This window comes from Microcaecilia unicolor, chromosome 13, assembly GCF_901765095.1.
Source record: "Microcaecilia unicolor chromosome 13, aMicUni1.1, whole genome shotgun sequence".
Classification (NCBI taxonomy): domain Eukaryota; kingdom Metazoa; phylum Chordata; class Amphibia; order Gymnophiona; family Siphonopidae; genus Microcaecilia; species Microcaecilia unicolor.
Genome location: NC_044043.1, coordinates 77,615,535 through 77,639,177, shown reverse-complemented (window position 1 = coordinate 77,639,177; position 23,643 = coordinate 77,615,535). Strand labels below are relative to the sequence as shown.

The window sequence follows — 23,643 nt, the reverse complement described above, 5'->3', positions numbered from 1 at the left end:
TGGTATTCCGCTAGCAACATTCCATGTAGAAGTCGGCCCTTGCAGATCACCAATGTGGCCGCGCAGGCTTCTACATGGAATGTTGCTAGCAACATTCCATGTAGAATCTCCAATAGTAGCAACATTCCATGTAGAATCTCCAATAGTATCTATTTTATTTTTGTTACATTTGTACCCTGCGCTTTCCCACTCATGGCAGGCTCAATGCAGCTTACATGGGGCAATGGAGGGTTAAGTGACTTGCTCAGAGTCACAAGGAGCTGCCTGTGCCTGAAGTGGGAATCGAACTCAGTTCCTCAGGACCAAAGTCCACCACCCTAACCACTAGGCCACTCCTCCACTGTTGCTACTATTTGAGATTCTACATGGAATGTTGCTATTCCACTAGAAGTCGGCCCTTGCAGATTACCAATGTGGCTGCGCAGGCTTCTGCTTCTGTGAGACTGACGTCCTGCACGTATGTGCAGGACGTCAGATTCACAGAAACAGAAGCCTGCGCAGCCTTCTACATGGAATGTTGCTAGTGGAATAGCAACATTCCATGTAGAATCTCCAATAGTAGCAACATTCCATGTAGAATCTCAAAGAGCAGCAACATTCCATGTAGAATCTCCAATAGTATCTATTTTATTTTTGTTACATTTGTACCCTGTGCTTTCCCACTCATGGCAGGCTCAATGCGGCTTACATGGGGCAATGGAGGGTTAAGTGGCTTTGCCCAGAGTCACAAGGAGCTGCCTGTGCCTGAAGTGGGAATCGAACTCAGTTCCTCAGGACCAAAGTCCACCACCCTAACCACTAGGCCACTCCTCCACTTTAAAGTTGCTATGCTCACATTAGCCTTCTTCTTAAGTCACTTCACTGGCTCCCTATCCATTTCTGCATTCAATTCAAACTTCTCTTATTGACCTATAAGTGCATTCACTCTGCCGCTCCCCAGTACCTCTCCACTCTTGTCTCTTCCTACGGCCCCCCTCGGGTACTCCGTTCTGTTGATAAATCTCTCTTATCTGTCCCCTTCTCCTCTACTGCTAATTCCAGACTCCGTTCCTTTTATCTTGCTCTACCTCACAGGACCTTCCCAAGCCTGTAATCTAGCCCCCTCTTTGGCTGTTTTCAAGTCCAAACTTAAAGCCCACCTCTTTACCACTGCTTTTGACTCCTAACCACTGTTAAATAGTAGTAGTAGTGGTCACTTGCCCTGTCCTTTTTATCCTCACCTCTTTATCCCTTACCCTTAATTGTTCTGTCTGTCTGCCTGCCTTATCTAGATTGTAAGCTCTTCTGAGCAGGGACTGTCCTTATTTGTTAATTTGTACAGCGCTGCGTAACCCTAGTAGCGCTCTAGAAATGTTAAGTAGTAGTAGTAAGGTCTGAGGAGGACTCAAAGCTTTGCTTAGCTTGTTCTTCTGTGGTAGTGTTGGTGAGGTTTTCATGCCTGTTTCTTCCCTTTACTGCTATGAGCATGTGCACCTCTGATATTTCCAAAAATACAGACAAATCCCACACCAGGTCCCACTAAATCATCCTCTTCCCTCATTCCCAGGTGGCAATGCGACAATGTATTAAACAGAGGGAGAGCATTCTCCAGTATCTTAAGAACCTCCAGGACCAGCCCGACCATTAGGAAGGGCTAGGCCGTTGCAGCTTTTTTTTAGGGGGGGAGGGGGGGCAGCTGCAGCAAAACAAATCGTTTATCATTTATTAAACATTTGCTATACTGCTCACAAAATGAAACAAAAGAAAGAATAAAATTAACAAGAAGAAGTGAAAGGAACTCCAAAATTATGGGGATAGAAAATTGTAAAAATGAAAAAAACACAGAGACACACATCAATCATTCAGGAACCCCAGAAGATGGGGATGGAGGAGCTAGGAAAGGAGGGGGGGGGGGGGGTAAGAAACTAAAAGGAAAAACCTAAACAAGGGTTGGATGGGAAGGAGATAAGGAAAAAGGGGGGGGGGGGGAACTGCTGTGTCATTTAGTTAATCTCTTGTAGCATTCCAGTGTCAGGTTAATGCTAAAGTGAAAAGGTGGGTCTTAAGGGTCCCATGAAACAGGGAATTAGGAGGATTCTGCTCTAAGCGGGTGGGCAAGGCAGAGAAAGCCAAAGGGAGGGAGCAAGGAAAAAGAATGCAGAATTTCTAGTTTTTTTCCCTATCTAGCTTGAGAGGAGGGTGGGAGGACAATTCAATGGTTATTTAGGGAGCATAAATAGTGGACTGGAGTGTAGGAGATAGTGTAGAAAACAAGATATTCCGGTTTACCATCATGGAGGGCTCTGAATGTGAAAGTGAATATCTTAAACTGGATCGGGAATGGAATTGGAAGCCAGTGCAGAGATTTAAGCAGAGGGCTGGGCTTGGTCCCTGCGTGAGGCTCGGCAAAGTACTCTGGCAGCCGTGCTTTGTAATGTCTGGTGTCATTTTACGCTTGATTTAGTAAGGCTTGCATATATCACGTTAGAATCATCATATCTTGAATTAATATAGGCAAAAAAAAAGAATAAAAAGAGTGTGTGGGGTGGGGGGGGGGGGGTGGGGGGGGGGGGGCGAAAAAGTTTCTAACTGCCCTAAGATTACACAAGTAAAAGCCTGCTTTGAGAACTGATGAGATCTGCTGATGAAAGGAAAGACTTGAATCAAGGTATACACCTAGGTGTTTGAAAAATGGGACTGGGGTGACTGGCTGACCAAAAAGAACTGGTGTCAAAGTGTTAAATTACCAGAAACCCAGCAAGCCACTGCCTTTTCTGGATTAAGAACAAGTCACGACAACCACCCAAACTCAAAGAAACAGGAGATACTTCTACCAGTAAGAGAGGCTGGGCATTTACAGTTATTGAGTGGAGGAGTGGCCTAGTAGTTAGAGCACTGCGCTTACCATCCAGCGGTAGCTAGTTGAAATCCCACTGCTGCTCCTTGTGACCTTGGGCAAGTCACTTAACCTTCCATTGCTTCAAGTACCAACTTAGATTATGAGCTCTCCTTTATACCTTTCAGGAAATCTAGACTGCCCCTATTTGACTGACTGTACATTTGTCCTTTAGATTGTAAGCTCCTTTGAGCAGGGACTGTCCTTCTATGTTAAATTGTACAGCGCTGCGTAACCCCAGTAGCGCTTTAGAAATGTCAAGTAGTAGTAGTAGTAGCTCTCCAGGGACAGGGTAATACCCAGTGTACCTGAACATAAGTCACCTTGAGCTACTACTGAAAAGGTGTGAGAGAAATCCAAACAAAAAAGTAAATATTTAAACTTGCTAGACCGCTTTGCTCTGCCTTGTGCAAACTAAAAAATATGAAAGGGAAAGGAATTTCCTCAATTACTCAAACAGGACAGAGATAGAAAGGAGGGCATACATGTAGGGTGGTCTCTAGCTAATGTGTCCAATCAATCCAACTCTCCAAAGGCCTGCCTAAAGAGCCAGGCCTTAAAACTTTTAAAGAAGGATTCAGAACAAAGTGAGAGTATGAGGCTATTCCAAACATGGGGTGAAAGGAAGAAAAAAAAGCACAGTGTCTGGTTGTCTCATAGTGGGCGACCTTAGGTCTAGGGAGAACAAGATAATGATCAGTAAGTGAACGAAGAGTCCAAGTGGGTGAATAAGGAATGGTGAGGGAGGCGAGGTAATCTGGATGGCCAAGTCTGAGAGCCTTGAAAGTGAGTGTTGCTACTTTAAAAATGATCCGTTGTTCGATGGGCAGCCAGCGATGCTGTTTTATAAGACTAGTGGTATGATCCAGCGGCGAGCAAGACAGAATAACCTAATTGCAGCGTCCTGTAGAGCTTTTTCAGTAATGACCTGGGTAAACCTGCATAGGCAACGTTGCAGTAATCAAGATGGGCGGTGAAAAGTGAGAGAATGAATGCATGGAAGTGACGTGACCTCTTCTATATAGCCCATTTACCCAATTACTCTGAGAGGGGCAGTGTTGGGGGAATGAGGTGATCATGATGGTTAGGGGAGAGCAAGGGACCTAAAAGTTAATTAGGGGGGGGGGGGCTGTGAGGAGAAAGATGGCTGAAGGTTTGCCTAAGGTGCTTAACACCTTTATAATGGCCCTGAGAACATCCTGTATATATTTACGGAGGACAGTGGCAGGAGACAATAGCCCCCTAATTCTCCACAGTTGCAAGTGCAATTTATACAATGAGATCAGTTACATGCCTAACTTAATTATTTAATTCAATGCTAACTGGCTTTAACAACCAATAAGTTTTTCAATTATTGGTATTGATCGGTGCTAATTGGCTCTAATTGGCAGTTAGGCACTTAACTGACCTTAGCTGGTATTCTATAATCTGGGTGTGCAATTTCCATAGTGCACAACTGCAAGAGGGGTTGAACCTGGGAGGGGCATAAGCAGGTCAAGGGCATTCCTAGGAATTATGTGCTCAGGTTACAGAATACTGTTACACCAGCCACTGAGCTAGTGTTAAATGCTTGTACCTAAAGTTAGGCGTGTAAACACAGACTTATGTATTCTTTAATGGCAACTGCACGTCCAAATGCCAATATGGAACTGGTATTTAAGTACATAAGTACGTAAGTACTGCCATACTAGGAAAGACCAAAGGTCCATTAAGCCCAGCATCCTGTTTCCAACAGTGGCCAATCCAGGTCACAATATACCTGGCAAGATCCCTAAAAAGTACAAAACATTTTATACTGCTTATCCCAGAAATAGTGGATTTTCCCCAAGTCCATTCAATAACGGTCTATGGACTTTTCCTTTAGGAAGCCGTCCAAACCTTTTTTTAAACTCTGCTAAGCTAACCGCCTTTACCACATTCTCTGGTAACGAATTCCAGAGTTTAATTACACATTGAGTGAAGAAACATTTTCTCCGATTCGTTTTAAATTTACTACATTGTAGTTTCATCTAATGCCCCCTAGTCCTAGTATTTTTGGAAAGCGTAAACAGACGCTTCACATCTACCCGTTCAACTCCACTCATTATTTTATAGACCTCTATCATATCTCCCCTCAGCCGCCTTTTCTCCAAGCTGAAGAGCCCTAGCCGCTTTAGCCTTTCCTCATAGGGAAATCGTCCCATCCCCTTTATCATTTTTGTCGCCCTTCTCTGCACGTAATTCCGGCATCTAACTTTAGACTATCTTTAGAGAATATGTCTTGGGAGATTTCAACAATCTCAGATTGAGAGACCTCAGTTGGGTTTCTGTGGTCTCAGGTTTCCTAACTGTAACCCCTTTTTCCTGCACCAGTAAAGGCTTGAGTAAGTCCAGGTCTTCCAGTGACCTCCTGTAAAGCACTGATGTGACAGGCCGGAGCCTAACAATCACCTTCCTCAGCCTGTTGCACAATATCTAAGGTAAAGGCAACAGAGGAAATGATCTTATCCAGTGAAGCAACAGTCTGCCACTGATTATCCATGAGAACATTAAGAAGTTTCACCAATGGGGGCTCGACTAGAATTGCACTTCAGGGGTTTGAGTAGTCTCCATCAGATGTTCCTCATCAGATGGATCCTCAGAAGCTTAGCCGAAATTGGGTGGCAGAGCAGGTGGGGGAAGAGAGGTTGGTAGTTGGGAGGCGAGGATAGTGGAGGGCAGACTTATACGGTCTGTACCAGAGCCAGTGATGGGAGGCGGGACTGGTGGTTGGGAGGCGGGAAATACTGCTGGGCAGACTTGTACGGTCTGTGCACAGCCAGTGATGGGAGGCGGGACTGGTGGTTGGGAGGCGGGAAATACTGCTGGGCAGACTTGTACGGTCTGTGCAGAGCCAGTGATGGGAGGCGGGACTGGAGGTTGGGAGGCGGGAAATACTGCTGGGCAGACTTGTACGGTCTGTGCCAGAGCCAGTGATGGGAGGCGGGACTGGTGGTTGGGAGGCGGGAAATACTGCTGGGCAGACTTGTACGGTCTGTGCCCTGAAAAAGGCAGGTACAAATCAAGGTAAGGTATACACATATGAGTTTATCTTGTTGGGCAGACTGGATGGACCATGCAGGTCTTTTTCTGCCGTCATCTACTATGTTACTATGGACGCCCGATACCCACTGTCCCCAAGGCAGTCGCCAAATCTCACTCTACAGAATCCCTCTCTGCCCTCTCTGGCACTGAACTGCCAGGTCAAACTGCAGCAAACCCGGGCATAACACCAGCAGCTAACACAGACTTCTCACTGCTTTGGTCAGGCTGCACTGTAGGCCAAATGCTTTGGATATCCCTGACACAGGCTGCAGAGAGTTGAAGAATGCCCACAGAGGTTCAGAGATATTTCTAGGATGTACATGGGGGGAGGGGGGTATCCTTTCTCTTGACTCTCCTCAACCCCAGCAGCCCACTTCTTCCTGTAATTGTCCAATCAGAAGTCAGCTCCTGCCTCCAACATTTCCCACTGTAGATTTTCTGCCTCTTATCTTATCTAGTTAAGGAGCTCAGGCCTTGTGAAATCACCACCAAATGCTGCCTGTGAACCTGAAGCAGCTAAACCACTATTGTTCCATCTCAAATGTCACTTCTTTAAAGGAACAGAAAAAAAAAACTTGTCATATTTGCACTTAAGCATGTGATAAAGATTTGTGAATTATTGGTTTTACTTCTGTCTGCCAGTACCATCTGGCGCAAAATCTAGCTTTGAACCTTCTTAATTAATACCATGTGCAGAGTCCAATGTGACCTGCGAATGTCTACGATGTTTAAGCTCCAGTTTAAGCATGATGGGGGCGGGGGCATCATACCATCCTGTGTGGATTGGAAGTGTCAAACGCACGCGTAACATGGTACATTAAGGTAATCTGTAAGTTTCACTGCAATTTTCTTGTAGGAATGGAAGTTCTCATAGCAATATCATATACAGCAGGCTTGTCCAAGTTCAGTCCTCGAGGGCTGCAAGCAGACCAGGTTTTCGGGATATCCCTAATGAGCATGTATACAATGGTGGGCAAGCAAATCTCTCTCATGCATATTCATTAGGGATATCCTGAAAACATGACCTGTTTGCAGCCCTCGATGACTGAACTTGGACCAAGTCTGACATACAGTCTAGTGCAGTACTTTTCAATCTTTCTGTGGCCATGATCCCATGATTGTGGCCAAATAAAATTGTGTGGCCCCCTGAAGGTGAAAAACAATGAGGCACCTATGGAGAGCCCACCCAGCTGGTCTAGTGGTGGGCTGAGCATCAGAGAAGCCAGGGCTCACATCTGACTACAGCTCTTTGTGACCTTGGGTAATTCACTTAACCCTCCATTGCGTGAGGTATAATCATAGATAGAAAGTCCCCCAAAGAAATATGTAGCATAACTAACCTTGAGCTACTTCTGAAAAGGTGAAAGATAAATCCAAACTAAGAGAATTTAAAAATGTGAGACAATTTTAAACTCTTCCGTTTAACAGAAGCGGCCTGTTAAGCTCTGGAACTCATTGCTGGAGGATGTGGTAACGGTGTTATGTGGGCTTACGAAAGGTTTGGACAAGTTCCTGGAGCAGACGTCCACAGTCTGCTATTGAAACACTGCTTGCCCTAGGATTGGTAGCATGGAATGTTGCTACTATTTGGGATTCTAGAATCTTGTTACTCTTTGGGATTCTGGAATGTTGCCACTATTTGGGTTTCTGCCAGGTACTTGTGACCTGGATTGTCCACTGTTGGAAGCAGGATTCTGGGCTAGATGGACCATTGGTCTGACCCAGTATGGCTAGTTTTATGTTCTTATGCAATACTTTGTGGCACTGGACATGCCATTTTGCCCTGAATTGTATCACCTGCAAACTAAGCCGGGTTATAGCGCATCAGTCCTCCCGCGGGAGGTGGTGGAAATGAAAACGGTAACGGAATTCAAAAATGCGTAGGATAAACTTAAAGGAATCCTGTTCAGAAGCAATGGATCCACAGGAGCTTAGCGGAGATTGGGTGGCAGAGCCGGTGGTGGGAGGCGGGGCTAGTGCTGGGCAGACTTCTACGGTCTGTGCCCTGAAAATGGCAGATACAAATCAAAGTCAGGTATACACATAAAGCAGCACATATGAGTTTATCTTGTTGGGGAGACTGGATGGACCGTACAGGTCTTTCTCTGCCGTCATCTACTATGCTACTATGTTAATGCTCGTTAACCATGTACGCACCTACAATATCCCTATAGGCACCTACACAGTTAGCACGCGCGCTAATTGTAGGCACGTTAAAAATGCTAACACACCTTAGTAAACAGGGCCCTTAAAACGGAAGCTCATACTGTTATTTGCCTTGAACACAGGTTTAGAAAATCAGCAAGTTGAATCCGAATCCAGATTTGTTAGATGAAAACCTGGAGCTGAAGTGAAATCTGTGCTGGGCACTGTCAAGATCGACTCTTATCTTACAAGCTTAGCCTGGGCTAGGGATATTATGGAGGTACCTTCCACTGCTTCTTGTCTTTGAGTTAATTGGGGCCAGGGTTGATAGAGAGGCAGCTTTCACTGCTAGCACCTCCCCCACCCCAGCTTAAAAGAGAAAGTGATTAATAGCCATCATACAAAGGTGATGTACCCAATTAAGTTCAAGGTGCACAAGGACTCAGCTAACGAAAACGGAAAGCAAATCATTATAATGAGCTGCAGTAACATTGCAAGGCTATTATAATGATATGCACTAACGTTTACCGATTCCCCTTAAGGTGGAAACCCTAAAGTGAGGTCTGCACCTCTCGTTAGGCAGGGGCTGTTGTGGGAAAGGAAAAATAAAAAAACAAGCTGCACGTCTGTGCCTAGCACTGACGTCCTTCAAGGACGTCCCTGACAAGCACTGCTTTCTTTTTTCCCTTCCGACGCTCCCCCCCCACCCCCGCCTGAGGTCGCCGCCCCTCCCCCCTGCATTGAAAGAGCTTTCCGCAGCCCTGGCCCCCCCCCCCAAGGCCGCCGCTGCCACTCCCCCCTCTCTTGAAATGACAGCTTCCCCGCCATCCTCTTGTTTGGGGGGAGGGACAAGGGAGGGAGACAAATGGGACCAAGCACAACATTTTGGCTTCCACTGAAAACACATGGCCATTTCTGGCCAAAACCAAAAACATGGCCAAAAATTAACCTTTGTGCTGAAACCGAAACCAGGGAGAAAAAGGATTTGGGGCCAGTTTCAGCGCCGTAACCGAACCCAAATTTCAGCTTCTAGACTGGTGTAAATGCTGGCGACTAACTGATGTCAGTTAGGCGTATAGTTAGTTGTCAGTATTCTATAACCTGTGCACATAAGTACTAGGCACGGCCCTGAGCCCCTCCCAAGTTCACGCCCCCTTACAGTTGTGTATCATGGATTTTGCAGGCTCAGTTGAAGAATACTAAGGGCAGTTGCGTGCATAACTGCAAATTAGTGTCAATTAGCACTAATTAACACCAATTACTAGGTTTAAAACTAATTAGCAGCTCATTTAATAATTATACATGTAACTGGAACCATTCTATAACTTGCACTCTAAGGGGTGAATTCTATATACGGCACTGAAAAAAAGCGCTATTCTATAAGCCATGCTTAACATTAGGAACGGTTTATAGAATAGCGTTTAAGCCTACCTTTAGGTGCAGCCATTTGTACCAGCTGGAATGTGGTGTAAATGAATGCCCTAAATTGGGCAAATCAGGGGCATAGCCAGACCTCAGCAGGAGGGGGGGCTAAAGCCCGAGGTGGGGGGGGCACTGTTTAGCCACCTCCCCCTCCCGCCGACCCCCCCCCGCCACTGCAACCACAAACCCCCCACCGCTGCAACCGCAAACCCACCGCCCAACCCCCCCCCCCTGTCCTGCTGCTGCATCAGGTACCTGATGCGAGGGCGGGGGTCAAATGTAGAGGGTGCCAGGGCGTAATCTGTGGGGGTCCATGCCCCCGTGGCCCCACGTAGCTACGCCCCTGGGGCAAATATCCTCCATTTTCTATAACAATGTGTGTAAATGCTAGGAACCCCATGACCCTCCCATTTCTACGCCCCTTTTTTTTTACTCACGTATAAAATTTAGGCACAGATCCCGCGCTAAATTTACAAGTTCTAATTACATCTAATTCGCGTCAATAATTGCTTGTTCAATAGCCAATTATTAGTGCTGATTAGCTCATTATTCAAATTAAACTGTACACACAAATTATGGCGCCTTTTATAGAATTAGAGGGGAGGGGTGTGAATAAATATCCCACCCATAAATCTTCAGCAACACTATCTGGATAGAGCTGCTGAAAATTCTTGCAGACAGCCCCGGCACTGTCTGGATATTGGGAGAAATGTGGGAGCTCTGCCTAGCTGCCAGTGATTAGGGCTGTGCAGCAGGGGCATAGCCAGACTTTGGCGGGAGGGGGGTCCAGAGCCCGAGGTGAGGCGACACATTTTAGCCCCGCCTGGTGCCACCGACCCCCACCCCCGCCATTGCCTACCCCGCCATCGCCACCAACTTTGCCCCCCACTGCCGACGACCCTCTCAACCCCCCCCTCCTGCGGTCGCCTACCTTTTTGCTGGCGGGATACCCCATCCCCCGCAAGCCGAGGTCCTCTTCTTCTCGCAAAAGGCTTCCTTCTGTTTCTGACGTCCTGCATGTCGTATGTGCAGGACGTCAGAAACAGAAGGAAGCCTTTTGCGAGAAGAAGAGGACCTCGGCTGGTGGGGATTGGGGTCCCCCACCAGTAAAGGCAGGCGACGGCGGGTTAGCGGCGGGTCGAGAGGGTTGTCGGCAGGGGGGTCCAGGGCCAAATCTATGGGGGCCCAGGCCCCTCTGGCCCCACGTAGCTACGCCACTGCTGTGCAGGGCAAACATTTTCAGTTTTTTTAGTTTCCCGTGTTGTTTTCAGGATCTTTCATTTTGCTTTGTTTTGGTTTTTTAATTTTCTCGTCAGGGGCAAATGTTGTTAACAGTGTGGACTGTTTGCAAAGAGTTTGCAATATTTTTACTTTCATTTCTGTTAGAAAACAACATGAAACAACACAGGAAATTTTGTTGACAAGTCCTATGTTGTTTCAAGTGACTGTACAGCCCTATTGGTGATATTCAGCTACTGTCATATAGTTATGCAGTTTAAGAGAGAACAGAAAAAGGCTTAAATCGCACCTCTATCTGGGTGAATATTGTTGCTACCTGTAATGCCAGGGGAGGATCACCACTGTCCTAACTTAAGATGAATTTTCATCTGAAAATTTATGCTCCTAAATTTGGCTAAAAGTAAGGCCCAAATTTAGAAGCCTAACTTAGGAGCACACAGTAAGGAGCTCAGCTTTTTTTTTTTAATTAATTGGGCCCTTATAGGGCTATTCCACAGTGCTACAAACTATTCAGAGGAAAAGTATCTGCAAAAAAACATTTCTGCTGGAATATTTCGGCTTCCTTCCAGGTCACTGCTGACTGACCTCTGTTCTACTGCTTGAGGCCTGCAAGAGATACTAAGGGAACTGAGTCTTCTCGTTAGGCAGATGTAGGTGGTTTGACTTAACCAGCTCTTAAACAACCAAAAAAATAAAACAGAGATCTCATATATTCAGTTTATTTTGAGTCTTAAAAAAAATGATGGAGCCTTTTTACTAATCTGCATTTAAACAGCTAGCGTGGCTTCTTCTGTGTGGTAGATATTAACTGGGGTAGGTAAAACAAACAGTGGATCCAATAAAAGTCCTCTCACAATGAGGGTCTTCCTGAACAAGGTCTTTATTCACAATAGCACAATTGACCCGACACGTGACGTGTTTCGGCCGTAAGGCCTGCGTCAGGGGTCTATGAAATAATATACATAAAAACTGGGACCTACGCTAGTAATTACTATATGTTAAAACTAGCCAGCATGGTTAAAACCCATATTAGCTGTTTAACATGGGTGGAGTGGGTCATGGACAAGACAGAGGCGGAGGCATCACTTCACCCTCTCCTGTTCCCCACCCAGGCACACCATGCCCCCCTTTTGCTCTCTCCTTGCACAAACACCCCTTTCTGTTCCCCCCCAGCACAAGTATCCCACCCCTTCAAATCCCCCCAGGCAGAAGTATGTGTCCTTCTGTCTGTCCTACCCTTATCCTTATTGGTCCTGTCTGTCTGTCCTGATTTAGATTGTAAGCTCTTTGGAGCAGGGACTGTCTTTTCTTCATGTTCAATTGTGAAGCGCTGCGTACGACTGGTAGCGCTATAGAAATGATTTATAGTAGTAGTAGTAGAAGCCTGCCCTTGCAGATCAGCAACGCGGCCGCGCAGGCTTCTGTTTCTGTGAGTCTGACGTCAGACTCACAGAAACAGAAGCCTGCGCGGCCGCGTTGCTGATCTGCAAGGGCAGGCTTCTACATGGAATGCTGCTAGCGGAATAGCAACATTAACATTCCATATAGAATCTCAAATAGTAGCAACATTCCATTTAGAATCATTCCTATGTGTCCTATCTGTCTGTCCTACCCTTATCCCTTATTGGTCCTGTCTGTCTGTCCTGATTTAGATTGTAAGCTCTTTGGAGCAGGGACTGTCTTTTCTTCATGTTCAATTGTGAAGCGCTGCGTACGACTGGTAGCGCTATAGAAATGATTTATAGTAGTAGTAGTAGAAGCCTGCCCTTGCAGATCAGCAACGCGGCCGCGCAGGCTTCTGTTTCTGTGAGTCTGACGTCAGACTCACAGAAACAGAAGCCTGCGCGGCCGCGTTGCTGATCTGCAAGGGCAGGCTTCTACATGGAATGCTGCTAGCGGAATAGCAACATTAACATTCCATATAGAATCTCAAATAGTAGCAACATTCCATTTAGAATCATTCCTATGTGTCCTATCTGTCTGTCCTACCCTTATCCCTTATTGGTCCTGTCTGTCTGTCCTGATTTAGATTGTAAGCTCTTTGGAGCAGGGACTGTCTTTTCTTCATGTTCAATTGTGAAGCGCTGCGTACGACTGGTAGCGCTATAGAAATTATTTATAGTAGTAGTAGAAGTAGACCCCCCCTTCTGATCTCCCCTGGCATAATTACTCCCTTCCAATCCCCATCCACTACTCCCCTTGAACAGACCGCCAACCCCAAATAGAAAGTATGACCTCTTATTCGGCAGCTTGACCCTTAACAGTAGTACTGCTAGGCTACTGGTAGGAGTCAATTGGTTCCATTTTGAAGGCTGGCAGGGTCAGGCAGGAGCAGGTGGAGATTGCTGCTGTCCCCACCACTGGCCACTGGAGGTGGGATTGATGTAACATAGTAACATAACATAGTAGATGACGGCAGAAAAAGACCTGCATGGTCCATCCAGTCTGCCCAAGAAAAACTCATATGTGTATACCTTACCTTGAATTTGTACCTGTCCTTTTCAGGGCACAGACCATATAAGTCTGCCCAGCAGTATTTCCCGCCTCCCAACCACCAGTCCCGCCTCCCATCACCGGCTCTCGTACAGATGTGGGGTACCTTGCTGTTGGATGAGAGGGATCAGGAGCGTTTCGTTATGTCAGGAGAAGTAATATTAAAACGCTGCAGCAACGCACATTTGGGACAGCAGGATGCACTTTTTTTCCCAGGTGCATTGTTTTAAAAATCACTGCTCCTGTTGGATGTACCGGAAAATATTCTTGCATTTGCCAACGTTCATCTAGGTTATTTACTACAGAGCCTTTTAAAAAATACCTGGGAAACTGATCAAAGGACTGAAATACAAAACAACGTATGCAGCCGGCTTCTCCTACATAAACGCACAACTATGGAATGCTACTACTACTATTTAGCATTTCTATAGTGCTACAAGGCGTACGCAGCGCTGCACAAACATAGAAGAAAGACAGTCCCTGCTCAAAGAGCTTACAATCTAATAGACAAAAAATAAATAAAGTAAGCAAATCAAATCAATTAATGTGTACAGGAAGGAGGAGAGGAGGGTAGGTGGAGGCGAGTGGTTACAAGTCAAAAGCAATGTTAAAGAGGTGGGCTTTCAGTCTAGATTTAAAGGTGGCCAAGGATGGGGCAAGACGTAGGGGCTCAGGAAGTTTATTCCAGGCGTAGGGTGCAGCGAGACAGAAGGCGCGAAGTCTGGAGTTGGCAGTAGTGGAGAAGGGAACAGATAAGAAGGATTTATCCATGGAGCGGGGTGTAGGGAAGGACGAGTGTGGAGAGATACTGGGGAGCAGCAGAGTGAGTATATTTATAGGTTAGTAGAAGAAGTTTGAACAGGAATGGGCTCCCAAAAGCTGTGAAAACAATCTACGACCACTTGAACTTCAGGAAATCACTAAAAAACCTACCTCTTCAAAAAAGGCCTACCCCAACGACCCCACGTAACCCTCTTCACCTACCAACACAGCATGACTATGATCGAACAGGACATCACGCAATCTTCATCCATTCCGACCCTCCACGTATACCTCTCATACGATCACTATACAACTTTGTATTTGTTAACCACCGACTGGGCAAACGCCTTTGACGGTACTATGTAAGCCACATTGAGCCTGCAAACAGGTGGGGAAATGTGGGGTACAAATGCAACAAATAAATAAATAAATAAATCACACCCTGACCTGGATTGTCCATCTCGAAAAGGGACCTTCACATGAGACAAGTCAAAAAATACATTGATGGAACAGCGTACCTTGGATTTTCCTGGACTTCTCGGTGGTGGTACTGTGGAGTCTTCTGCCACTGGTTTCAAAGTGGATGCAGGTCTGATAGTTTCCATTTCATCCTTAAAGCCCTTCACGGCTGCCCGGTAGGACTGGTTCCTCCGGTTCCGTTGCAGTATTCCCCCGCATTCAAAGTCCTCGTCTTCATCTGGATTATCAAAGCAAAAATCGGGGACAGACACCCTCTTTGGATCATACCGAGCTGCTTCTTTCTGCAGCACACCCGCTGCAAAGCTGTGGTGACGTGGCACCTTTGTCTTGGTCGCTATAGCCAAGCCTTTCGGAATAAGCTGCTGGGTGCCCATCTTCAGAGCCGCGGGGCTTTGTGTGCTCAGGATAATCTTTCGAGGCTCGTTAGCGGTAGGAGACGGTTCTGAGGCATAGGCCACATTGTCCAGGGCCTGCACAGAACTTCGCTTCACGTTTGAGGTCGTGTTTAGATTTAAATCGGAGTAAAACTTGCTATTCAGAAGTAAAGACTCATCGTCTCCCAAGGACCCATCAGAATGCCTCTGCGACATGTTGCTAGCAGGCCGAGAACCTAAAAGAGAAATAAATACGATATAAATGAGCCACACAAACTCTTTTTGAGGGGTGCCAGTTCCTAGAAAGAAAATCATACTGTAGGAATCTCCAAACTGAAGACATTCTTGAACACCTTCCAAGAAAATCCAGAAGCTGCCTCTAAGAAATTCCAATTTAAAAAAATATGTACAAGCTTTACGGAAAGGTTTATTTAAAATTGTTATAGTGTTTGTTATGATTATATATTGTTTATACTGTTTATTTTACATTTGCTGCAGGTTTTTAAAGGTTTTATATAGTAAAACTTGATCGATACGTGTTTATCCATGAAAAGCATGGCTCAAACTAAAACTGGATTAGATTGATTGGAAGGAGCAATCGCCTGTTTTACGGTGCTAGCTGCTTGGGACAAGTTAGCCAGGTTGCAATGGTGAACAGTACAAAACTGAAATTTGTCCTTACATAGCTTGAAAATAAAAAAATGATCCTGAACGCTATTTACTAAGCTGCAGGAGCTGTTTCGTGTTTTAACTACAGCACGCCATCACTATGGACCTGTGCTAACAGTTAACGCAGTACCTTAAAAGGGCACAATAATTCCCATGTTAACCCTTTAGTGTCCAATGTTCCCGTAATAAGCCATATGGGAACAGATTGATGAGAACATTGGACACTATTATTAAACATCTACGGAGGGAAAGGGCATGGAATGGGTGGAGACTGCAGCTGACACAGAGGTTGTTACCACACATGAACTGTTAAAGCAGACAGTGGCGTATTTATTCCAGGTGCGTGTGTTGCTTACGCACCCCCTCTCAGACTGCCCCGCCCCATCGCCCATCCAGTCTTCGCCCGGGCAGCAGCTCTCATAGGCTGCCTGCGGCCTGCACCTGGACTTTCTCTCTGAACTATCTTGCCCCCTTCTGATGCAACTTCCTGTTTTGTGAAGGGCGGGAGGGACCGTTCAGAGAGAAAGATCCAGTACAGGCCACAGGCAACCTATGAGTGCCACCGCTACTGTCCAGGTGAAGACAGGAGCAGAGGAGGTTTCAAGGTACCGTTGGGGGGGAGGGGGGGGCCCTGTTAAAAATTCCTGGCTACACCACTGAATGCAGCAGATAATACACGGCAGTCAACACTACCTCAAGAGGTATAGCTGATTGTACTGTAAGCTATCTACCATATAGTTAATGCACCAAAGTGACTGTTTTTCTGCAGTTAATGTCAACGCACAATTTATTTATTTATTTATTATTTATTTAGTTATTGGGATTTATTAACTGCCTTTAAGAAGAAATTCACCCAGCAGGTACAGTTTAACATATAACTTACAATTTTGTTAACAGCATAACAATAGTAAAATAATCAAGAATAAACATAAATACAATAAATGAGATAAACTTGAAAACAGTAAACTGAAACCTAATAACAGAACTACCGTGAAACAATGTAAAAAAATGTACAAATTTAACAGCACCGGAATTCAAATACCAGAGATATAATACAATGTTAGCATAATACTAACGATACACCTAATAAGCATGCAAGCAGATATATAATGGGAATAAGATGCGTGGCACAGAGTCAGTTGGGTTAATTTGGTGGTTAGTTAAAGTCAAGGCAAGTTCGTTGTATAGTTAAGCAAGAGATAAGGAACTGATCTGTTACGGTGTGTGTAGCAAGCTAGAGCGGGTGCAGAATGAGTGTATAGTCAGTCACCCTATGTATTAAAGGCTTGGGAGAAGAGCCAGGCTTTCACCTGCTTCCTGAAGTAGAGGTAGTCTCAAGTTAGATGTAGCCCCTCTGGGAGTAAATTCCAGAGCGTGGGGGCTACTCCTAAGAAGGCTCGCTGGTGGGTATCATATCGTACAATTTCTTTTGGCAAAAGTACAGATAGTGATGATACTTAAAAGGGCTAACATTCTTTAAGTACTCTGGCCCATTTTGTCGGAGGACCTTGAAAATCAAACACAGAGTTTTAAATTTAGCCCTGTAAGCCAGACTTTGGCGGGAGGAGGGTCCAGAGCCAGAGGTATGGGGGCACATTTTAGCCCCCTCCCCCCCGCCGACTTTGGCCCCCCCTCCCGTCGACCCTCTCGATCTCTCCTCCCGCTGCCAACCTGCCATTGCCTACCTTTGCTGGCAGGGGACCCCAACCCTCACCAGCCGAGGTCCTCTTCTTCTCGCAAAAGGCTTCCTTCTGTTTCTGACGTCCTGCATGTTCATCAAAGTTCGTCATATTATACTGAAGGACCTAAAATTCATGGACAACTACCCAATCTTTCGAAAACATCTGAAAACCCATCTATTCAGAAAATTCCTTCCTGCCGAACCAACCTAGTCACACAGGTCTCCTGTAAAAAAAAAACTACATGAATACGACAATGGACAGAACTGACCTAGGCTTCCGACACCCCAAACACTCAACATGTTTTACCTACAGCAAATATAAAAAAACACTTACAACCTGTCAAATATAAGACAACTGTAAACCTCAGTGTTTTACATAAATGGTAGCATTGTTCTATATAAACTGTAACCAATTTACTCTGGACTCCTGCAAGCCACACTGAACCTACCAAGAGGTGAGAAATAGGACTCTAATAGCATAGCAATAGTATCGCATCAGCATGTCTTACATTCAAGCGCCTGCAGTTATACCAGACGTAGATGTTGTATTACTGCGGGCACCCAAATGTGGCAAGGATGCACGTCAACCCAGAAACGCCAAAAGATCATCCCGAACCTTCCTCAACCTCCACTTCCCTAATTGCAAGGGCGTAAAATACAAGACGCTACACGCGTCAACATTTTCTCACGTGGGCACGCAGTTCTGGAATGCACTGCCGCGCAACCTGAGAACGATCCACGAGCAAACCTCCTTCCGCAAACTATTGAAGACCCATCTTTTTGAAAAAATCTACGGAAAGAAGCAAAACACATAAAGCTCACACTCACTGTTCACTAATGCATCAATACATCCACTTCTGAACTCTCATCCCCCGTAGTCTCACCTCACTCATACCCTTACTCACAGAAATATGTATACCATACATAATGCCCTTTTAACCTCCCGCTGTCTCCTTCCAATGTTTCAAGGTTTGGTTCCAGTGTTTATATTCCTTAACAACACTTTGATTGTCTTGTATAACTTTTCACAATGTAATCCATAACCAAATTGTAACAAATTGTATTTCCATCATTCATATCGTATTGTAAGCCACACTGAGCCCGCAAAGAGGTGGGAAAATGTGGGATACAAATGCAATAAATAAATAAATAAATAAAATACTGCAGCCAGACTCATATTTGGTAAAACAAAATACGAAAGTACCAAACCCTTAAGAGAGAAACTACACTGGCTTCCACTTAAAGAACGTGTTATGTTCAAGGTCTGCACCCTGGTTCATAAAATCGTTTACGGAGATGCCCCAGTCTACATGTTAGACCTCATGGACCTGCCACCCAGGGACATTAAAAGATCAGCACGCACATTCCTAAACCTACACTTTCCCAGCTGCAAAGGACTAAAATACAAATTAACACGTGCATCTAGCTTTTCCTACAAAAGTACGCAGCTATGGAATGCATTACCACTTGACATGAAAAAAATGGGCGACTTAACCAACTTTCGGAAATTACTGAAGACTTATCTTTTCAACAAGGCATACCGAATCGACCCATTTTTTTTTTACTTTAACGTATTATATGAACTGTAACGCATTACCACTGTATCTATTATTCCAAAATTTGATCTCTTTATACCTGTTTGCTTAATTCTACTACTATATCACTTATGTTCTTTATGTAATACCACTTGTATCTTTCACTCTGGAATGGCGATCGCCATGACGGATCAATGTAAGCCACATTGAGCCTGCAAATCGGTGGGAAAATGTGGAATACAAATGCAACAAATAAATAAATAAACTTAGTGTATTCTGTAAGTTGTGCATGTAAGAGGAAGCCCCTTCCCATGCCCCACCCATGTCAACGCCTACTCTCACTGACACACTATGGGCTGGATTCAGTGAATGGCGCTCAAAATTTAGGGCCAAAAAAAAAAAATCGGTGCTAAAAAGTATTCTATAATGGGCGTTCCGGGATTGGCACCATTTATAGAGTGTGTGTAGCGCCAGGGTCTGTGCCCAACTTTGGGTACAAGGAGTTACACCACCGAAACCAGGCCTAAATCCCGGCGCGCAAGTTGGATACGGATCTGCGCTATAATACTAAGAGGTCCTTTTACAAAGGCACACTGAAAAATGAGTTGTGGTAGTGTAGGCGCAGGTTTTGGGCACGTGCCAATCCATTTTGAGCGCACCTGTAAAAAAGGCCTTTTTTTGTTTTTTTACGTAAATGGACGTGCAGCAAAATCAAAATTGCCGTGCATCCATTTTGGGTCTGAGACCTTACCGCCACCAATAGACATAGAGGTAAAGGAATCCGGGCGGTAATGACCTACACATGTCAAATGCTACTTGGCACGCGTCCATTACGCGCGCCAAAATATTAAAAATATTTTTCAGATGCGCGTAGTGGGCGCGCACCAAAATTGAAATTGCCACGTGGTAACCGGGCGGTAACTCCAATTTGGCACGCATTCAGCACGTAGGCGCCTACGTGGCTTAAGAAAAGGGGCCCTAAATGCATTTTAAGGGCATGCCCCTGACACACCTATATCCCTTTCATGGCCACACCCCTTTTGCAGATCCATGTGGAAAGACTCAGGTGCTAATCTACAAATGGGCATGTGTGTTTTCACATGGATCTGCCATTGCTACCCCGTTTTGGCGCCTTGCATCTGTTAGAACGCTTTTCTGTGCTGAATTCGGCGCAATATATAGAATACACACTTATGTGTCAAATTGTTACAAAATTGCCCTTTTAGCGCCTCTACCTAAATATCGCTGTAGCTTGCTGTCTGCCATTATTCGAGGGGATCTTTAGATATGTGAATGAAAATTATTTAATGGTTCCTTCATAAAACTATACCCCTCACTTAAAGCACCTTCCTGGGAGAACCACATTTTTTTGGATGGTGAACCACTTCTTCTTACATCATTTCTTGCGATTTGCTAAGAGAACAGGCTTCTGTTTCCAGCTAAGTTTAGGAATACTGAACGTGCTTATATCGCCCGACCTCTTTTATTGCTAACATACGGCCAGTACTATAATCCAAACAAAGCAAAGTCAGGCCAGCTTCTAAGGGCAGGAACTCAACCAAGACCAAGCCATTTCCTAGTTGATGGATGAATTACCGTCATTGTGTCTTCCATTGCAATTTAGCCTAATTATCCCTAAATGCCATCAGCTTATATAGTGTGCTCTCCTTTGTAGCACAGTGGTCTTCTTTATAGCAAATCTTGGCCCAGGACAAATATGAGTTGCGTTCTCAACAATGACATTTTTGTACAGTCTTTGGTAGCAGTCAAAAATCCATGTTAGCGAACCTTCCTATCAGTTGGCTTCCAACACATTTCCTACAGAAGAAGCTTTTGAAAGCTCATTCTATTGTGTGCTTCCTATTAAATCATTTTCAAATTCAGGCCTTTGCCTAGATTACAGCCGCATGAAGGTTTTCTCTGTGGAAGACAAAGGAGAGCAGCAGAGCCAGGTTATATGATGAGGATTGAAAACATCCCAACATAGTGCAATTTCGTTGGTGTCTGAACTTACATAAATAGAGATATTTGAAAGGTATTAATCCGCAAACGAACCTTTTCCGGAGATGGGAAGGTGGTAGAACGAGAGGACATGAAATGAGATTGAAGGGGGGCAGACTCCAGAAAAATGTTAGGAAGTATTTTTTCATGGAGAGAGTAGTGGATGCTTGGAATGCTCTCCTGCGGGAGGTGGTGGAAATGAAAACGGTAACGGAATTCAAACATGCGTGGGATAAGCATAAAGGAATTCTGTGCAGAAGGAATGGATCCTCAGGAGCTTAGTCAAGATCGGGAGGCGGGGCTGGTGGTTGGGGGGTGGGGATAGTGCTGGGCAGACTTATACGGTCTGTGCCAGAGCCAGTGGTTGGGAGGCGGGGATAGTGGTTGGGAGGCGGGGATAGTGCTGGACAGACATATATGGTCTGTGCCCTGAAGAACACAGGTTCAAATCAAAGTAGGGTACATACAAAAATTAGCACATATGAGTTATCTTGTTGGGCAGACTGGATGGACCGTGCAGGTCTTTTTCTGCTGTCATCTACTATGTTACTATGTTATGTGATTTGAAAAGGATGTTAGGCTGGTTAAAGCAACATACTACATAGCTGGAATATCCAATGAGACAACAGCAGGTATCTGATTGCTTATCTACGAGTCCAAAGATTTAATCAGTATATCTGTATTTAATTGTTCTGCAACATCCCATATTTTTAAATCCATGAAAAAGAGACTAGAATTCCATCAGTTTCAGTTATTATCAAAGACTACATTAAGTCTGTAGAACGATTTCTCATTACGATTGTGCCAGACAACACTGAATTTAATGTTGGGTCGTATGACTTTTCTTGCCTCTGTCAATCCTGTCCATGAGGGCTGCCAATGGGGTCATGTATTCAGGATATCCCTAATGAATATGCATGAGAGAGGATTTCCACACCTGCTACTTCTTCCACTGTATGCAAAAATTGCTCGTCCATATTAATCAGGAATATCTTGAAAAGCAGACCTGCTGGTGGCCCTTGGAGATTAGGAGTGAATACAAATGCATTAGCCTGACTGTATAAAACACTGGGGGAGGGGGGAGAAATATTCAGCTAATGGTACAGGTGGGTTTTTTTTCACCTGACTACTACTACTACTACTACTACAAATCATTTCTACAGCGCTACCAGTCGTACGCAGCGCTTCACAATTGAACACAAAGAAAAGACAGTCCCTGCCCAAAAGAGCTTACAATCTATATCTAGCTGTATTATGCCCGGTTCTTCAGTGCTGGCACTATCTGGGTACCGACACTGATTATCCAGGTGTTTGCCAGCTTCCTAGGAGCTACTTGGGTACCATGATATTCAGCAGCGGTACCTGGTTAACCTAGGGGGACAGTCTTTTCTCTATCTGGGTACCATTCCTGAATATTGGTGTTGCCCTGGTAACTCCGATTTCACTCCTGGACAGCCCCTGGCACTAACCAGAAAATCTGACGACCACCTGGTCAGTGGGCGATAACTGGGTAGGAGCCTGCCTCATCGAGCGGCCCTTTTACTAAGCCGCGTAGGAGTCTATGCACGCCCAACACGCGTCAATTTCAGGTTACCGCCCAGCTACCGTGTGTGGCCTTTGTGGTAATTTCATTTTTGATGCGCGTCCGCTACACACACCAGAAGATATCTTTATTTTCTGGCACGCAGGCGGTAATTGAGCAGTAATTGGCATTTTACGCAAGTAGATCATTACCGCCCCAGTTACGGCGTGAGACACTTACCGCTAGGTCAATGGCTGGCGGTAAGGTCTCAGACCCAAAATGGATGTGCGGCAAAAATTTTTAAAAAGGCATTTTTTACAGGTGCACTGAAAAATGATTCTGCATGCATCCAAAACATGCGTCTTACATTACCACATGCCATTTTTCAGTATGCCTTTGTAAAAGGGCCCCCTAGTTTCCTCTGCTGAATATCAGCCCCAGGTGTACTTAACATTGATGAAAATTGTTCGTAATGAGCATTGCTCAAGAAAACCCCAATAACACTGTGATTAAAATACTTCCATAGCACTCCAGATGTATGTGAAGACATAGAAGAGACAATTATTCTTCTTCCCTGCAACTTACAATCTGGTCAAAACATATGGACGACACAAACCAGAAGTTGAACGTCTCTAGAACAGAAGATGGTTAAAGACAATATGGCTGGGATCAGAGGTAACCAATTTCAAAAATGGTAACGGAATTCAAAAAAGCATGGGATAACCATAAAGGAATCCTGTTCATAAGAAATGGATCCTCAGAAGCTTAGCAGAGATTGGGTGGCAGCACCGGTGGTTAGGAAGCGGAGCTAGTGCTGGGCAGACTTCTACGGTCTGTGCCCTGAAAATGGCAGATACAAATCAAGGTCAGGTATACATATAAAGTAGCACATATGAGTTTATCTTGTTGGGCAGACTGGATTGACCGTACAGGTCTTTTTCTGCCATCACTTACTATGTTACTATATAGGGCTGCCAATTGGCTCTAGAGTGGCAGATCAAGCTGATCCAGTTCTGGTTTTACCTCACCACATGTGGGGACTTGTCCTTGTAATTTCCCTCTTGCATTCCCTGAGTAAAGCATGACTACAAGATCCTGCATGCAATGCGATAAAACCAGGCCTGGAACAACCTATTCTGAAAATGTCAATCCAGCTGGCAAACCTACAATATTAAAGAGACTCCAGACTCCCCAAAACACAGCAGCCAGACTTATTTTTAGTAAGTCAAAATTCGAAAGTGCATCACCTCTCCGAGTGAAGCTTCATTGGCTCCCCATCAAAGAAAGAATACATTTTAAGATTCACACAATGATCCATAAGATCATACACGGTGAATCCCCTGGCTACATGAGCGGTTTGGTTGACCTCCCCGCCAGAAATA

General features: G+C 45.0%; 1 protein-coding gene across 1 annotated transcript in view; it reads right to left on the bottom strand.

Moving 5' to 3' along the window:
- ARHGEF16 (Rho guanine nucleotide exchange factor 16) overlaps positions 1–23,643 on the bottom strand; it is a 102,003-nt gene that overhangs the window by 66,362 nt on the left and 11,998 nt on the right. Inside the window, 1 exon segment of the mRNA XM_030222588.1 lies at positions 14,518–15,089. Coding sequence (XP_030078448.1) covers positions 14,518–15,069 — 552 coding nt within the window. The 5' untranslated portion in view covers positions 15,070–15,089.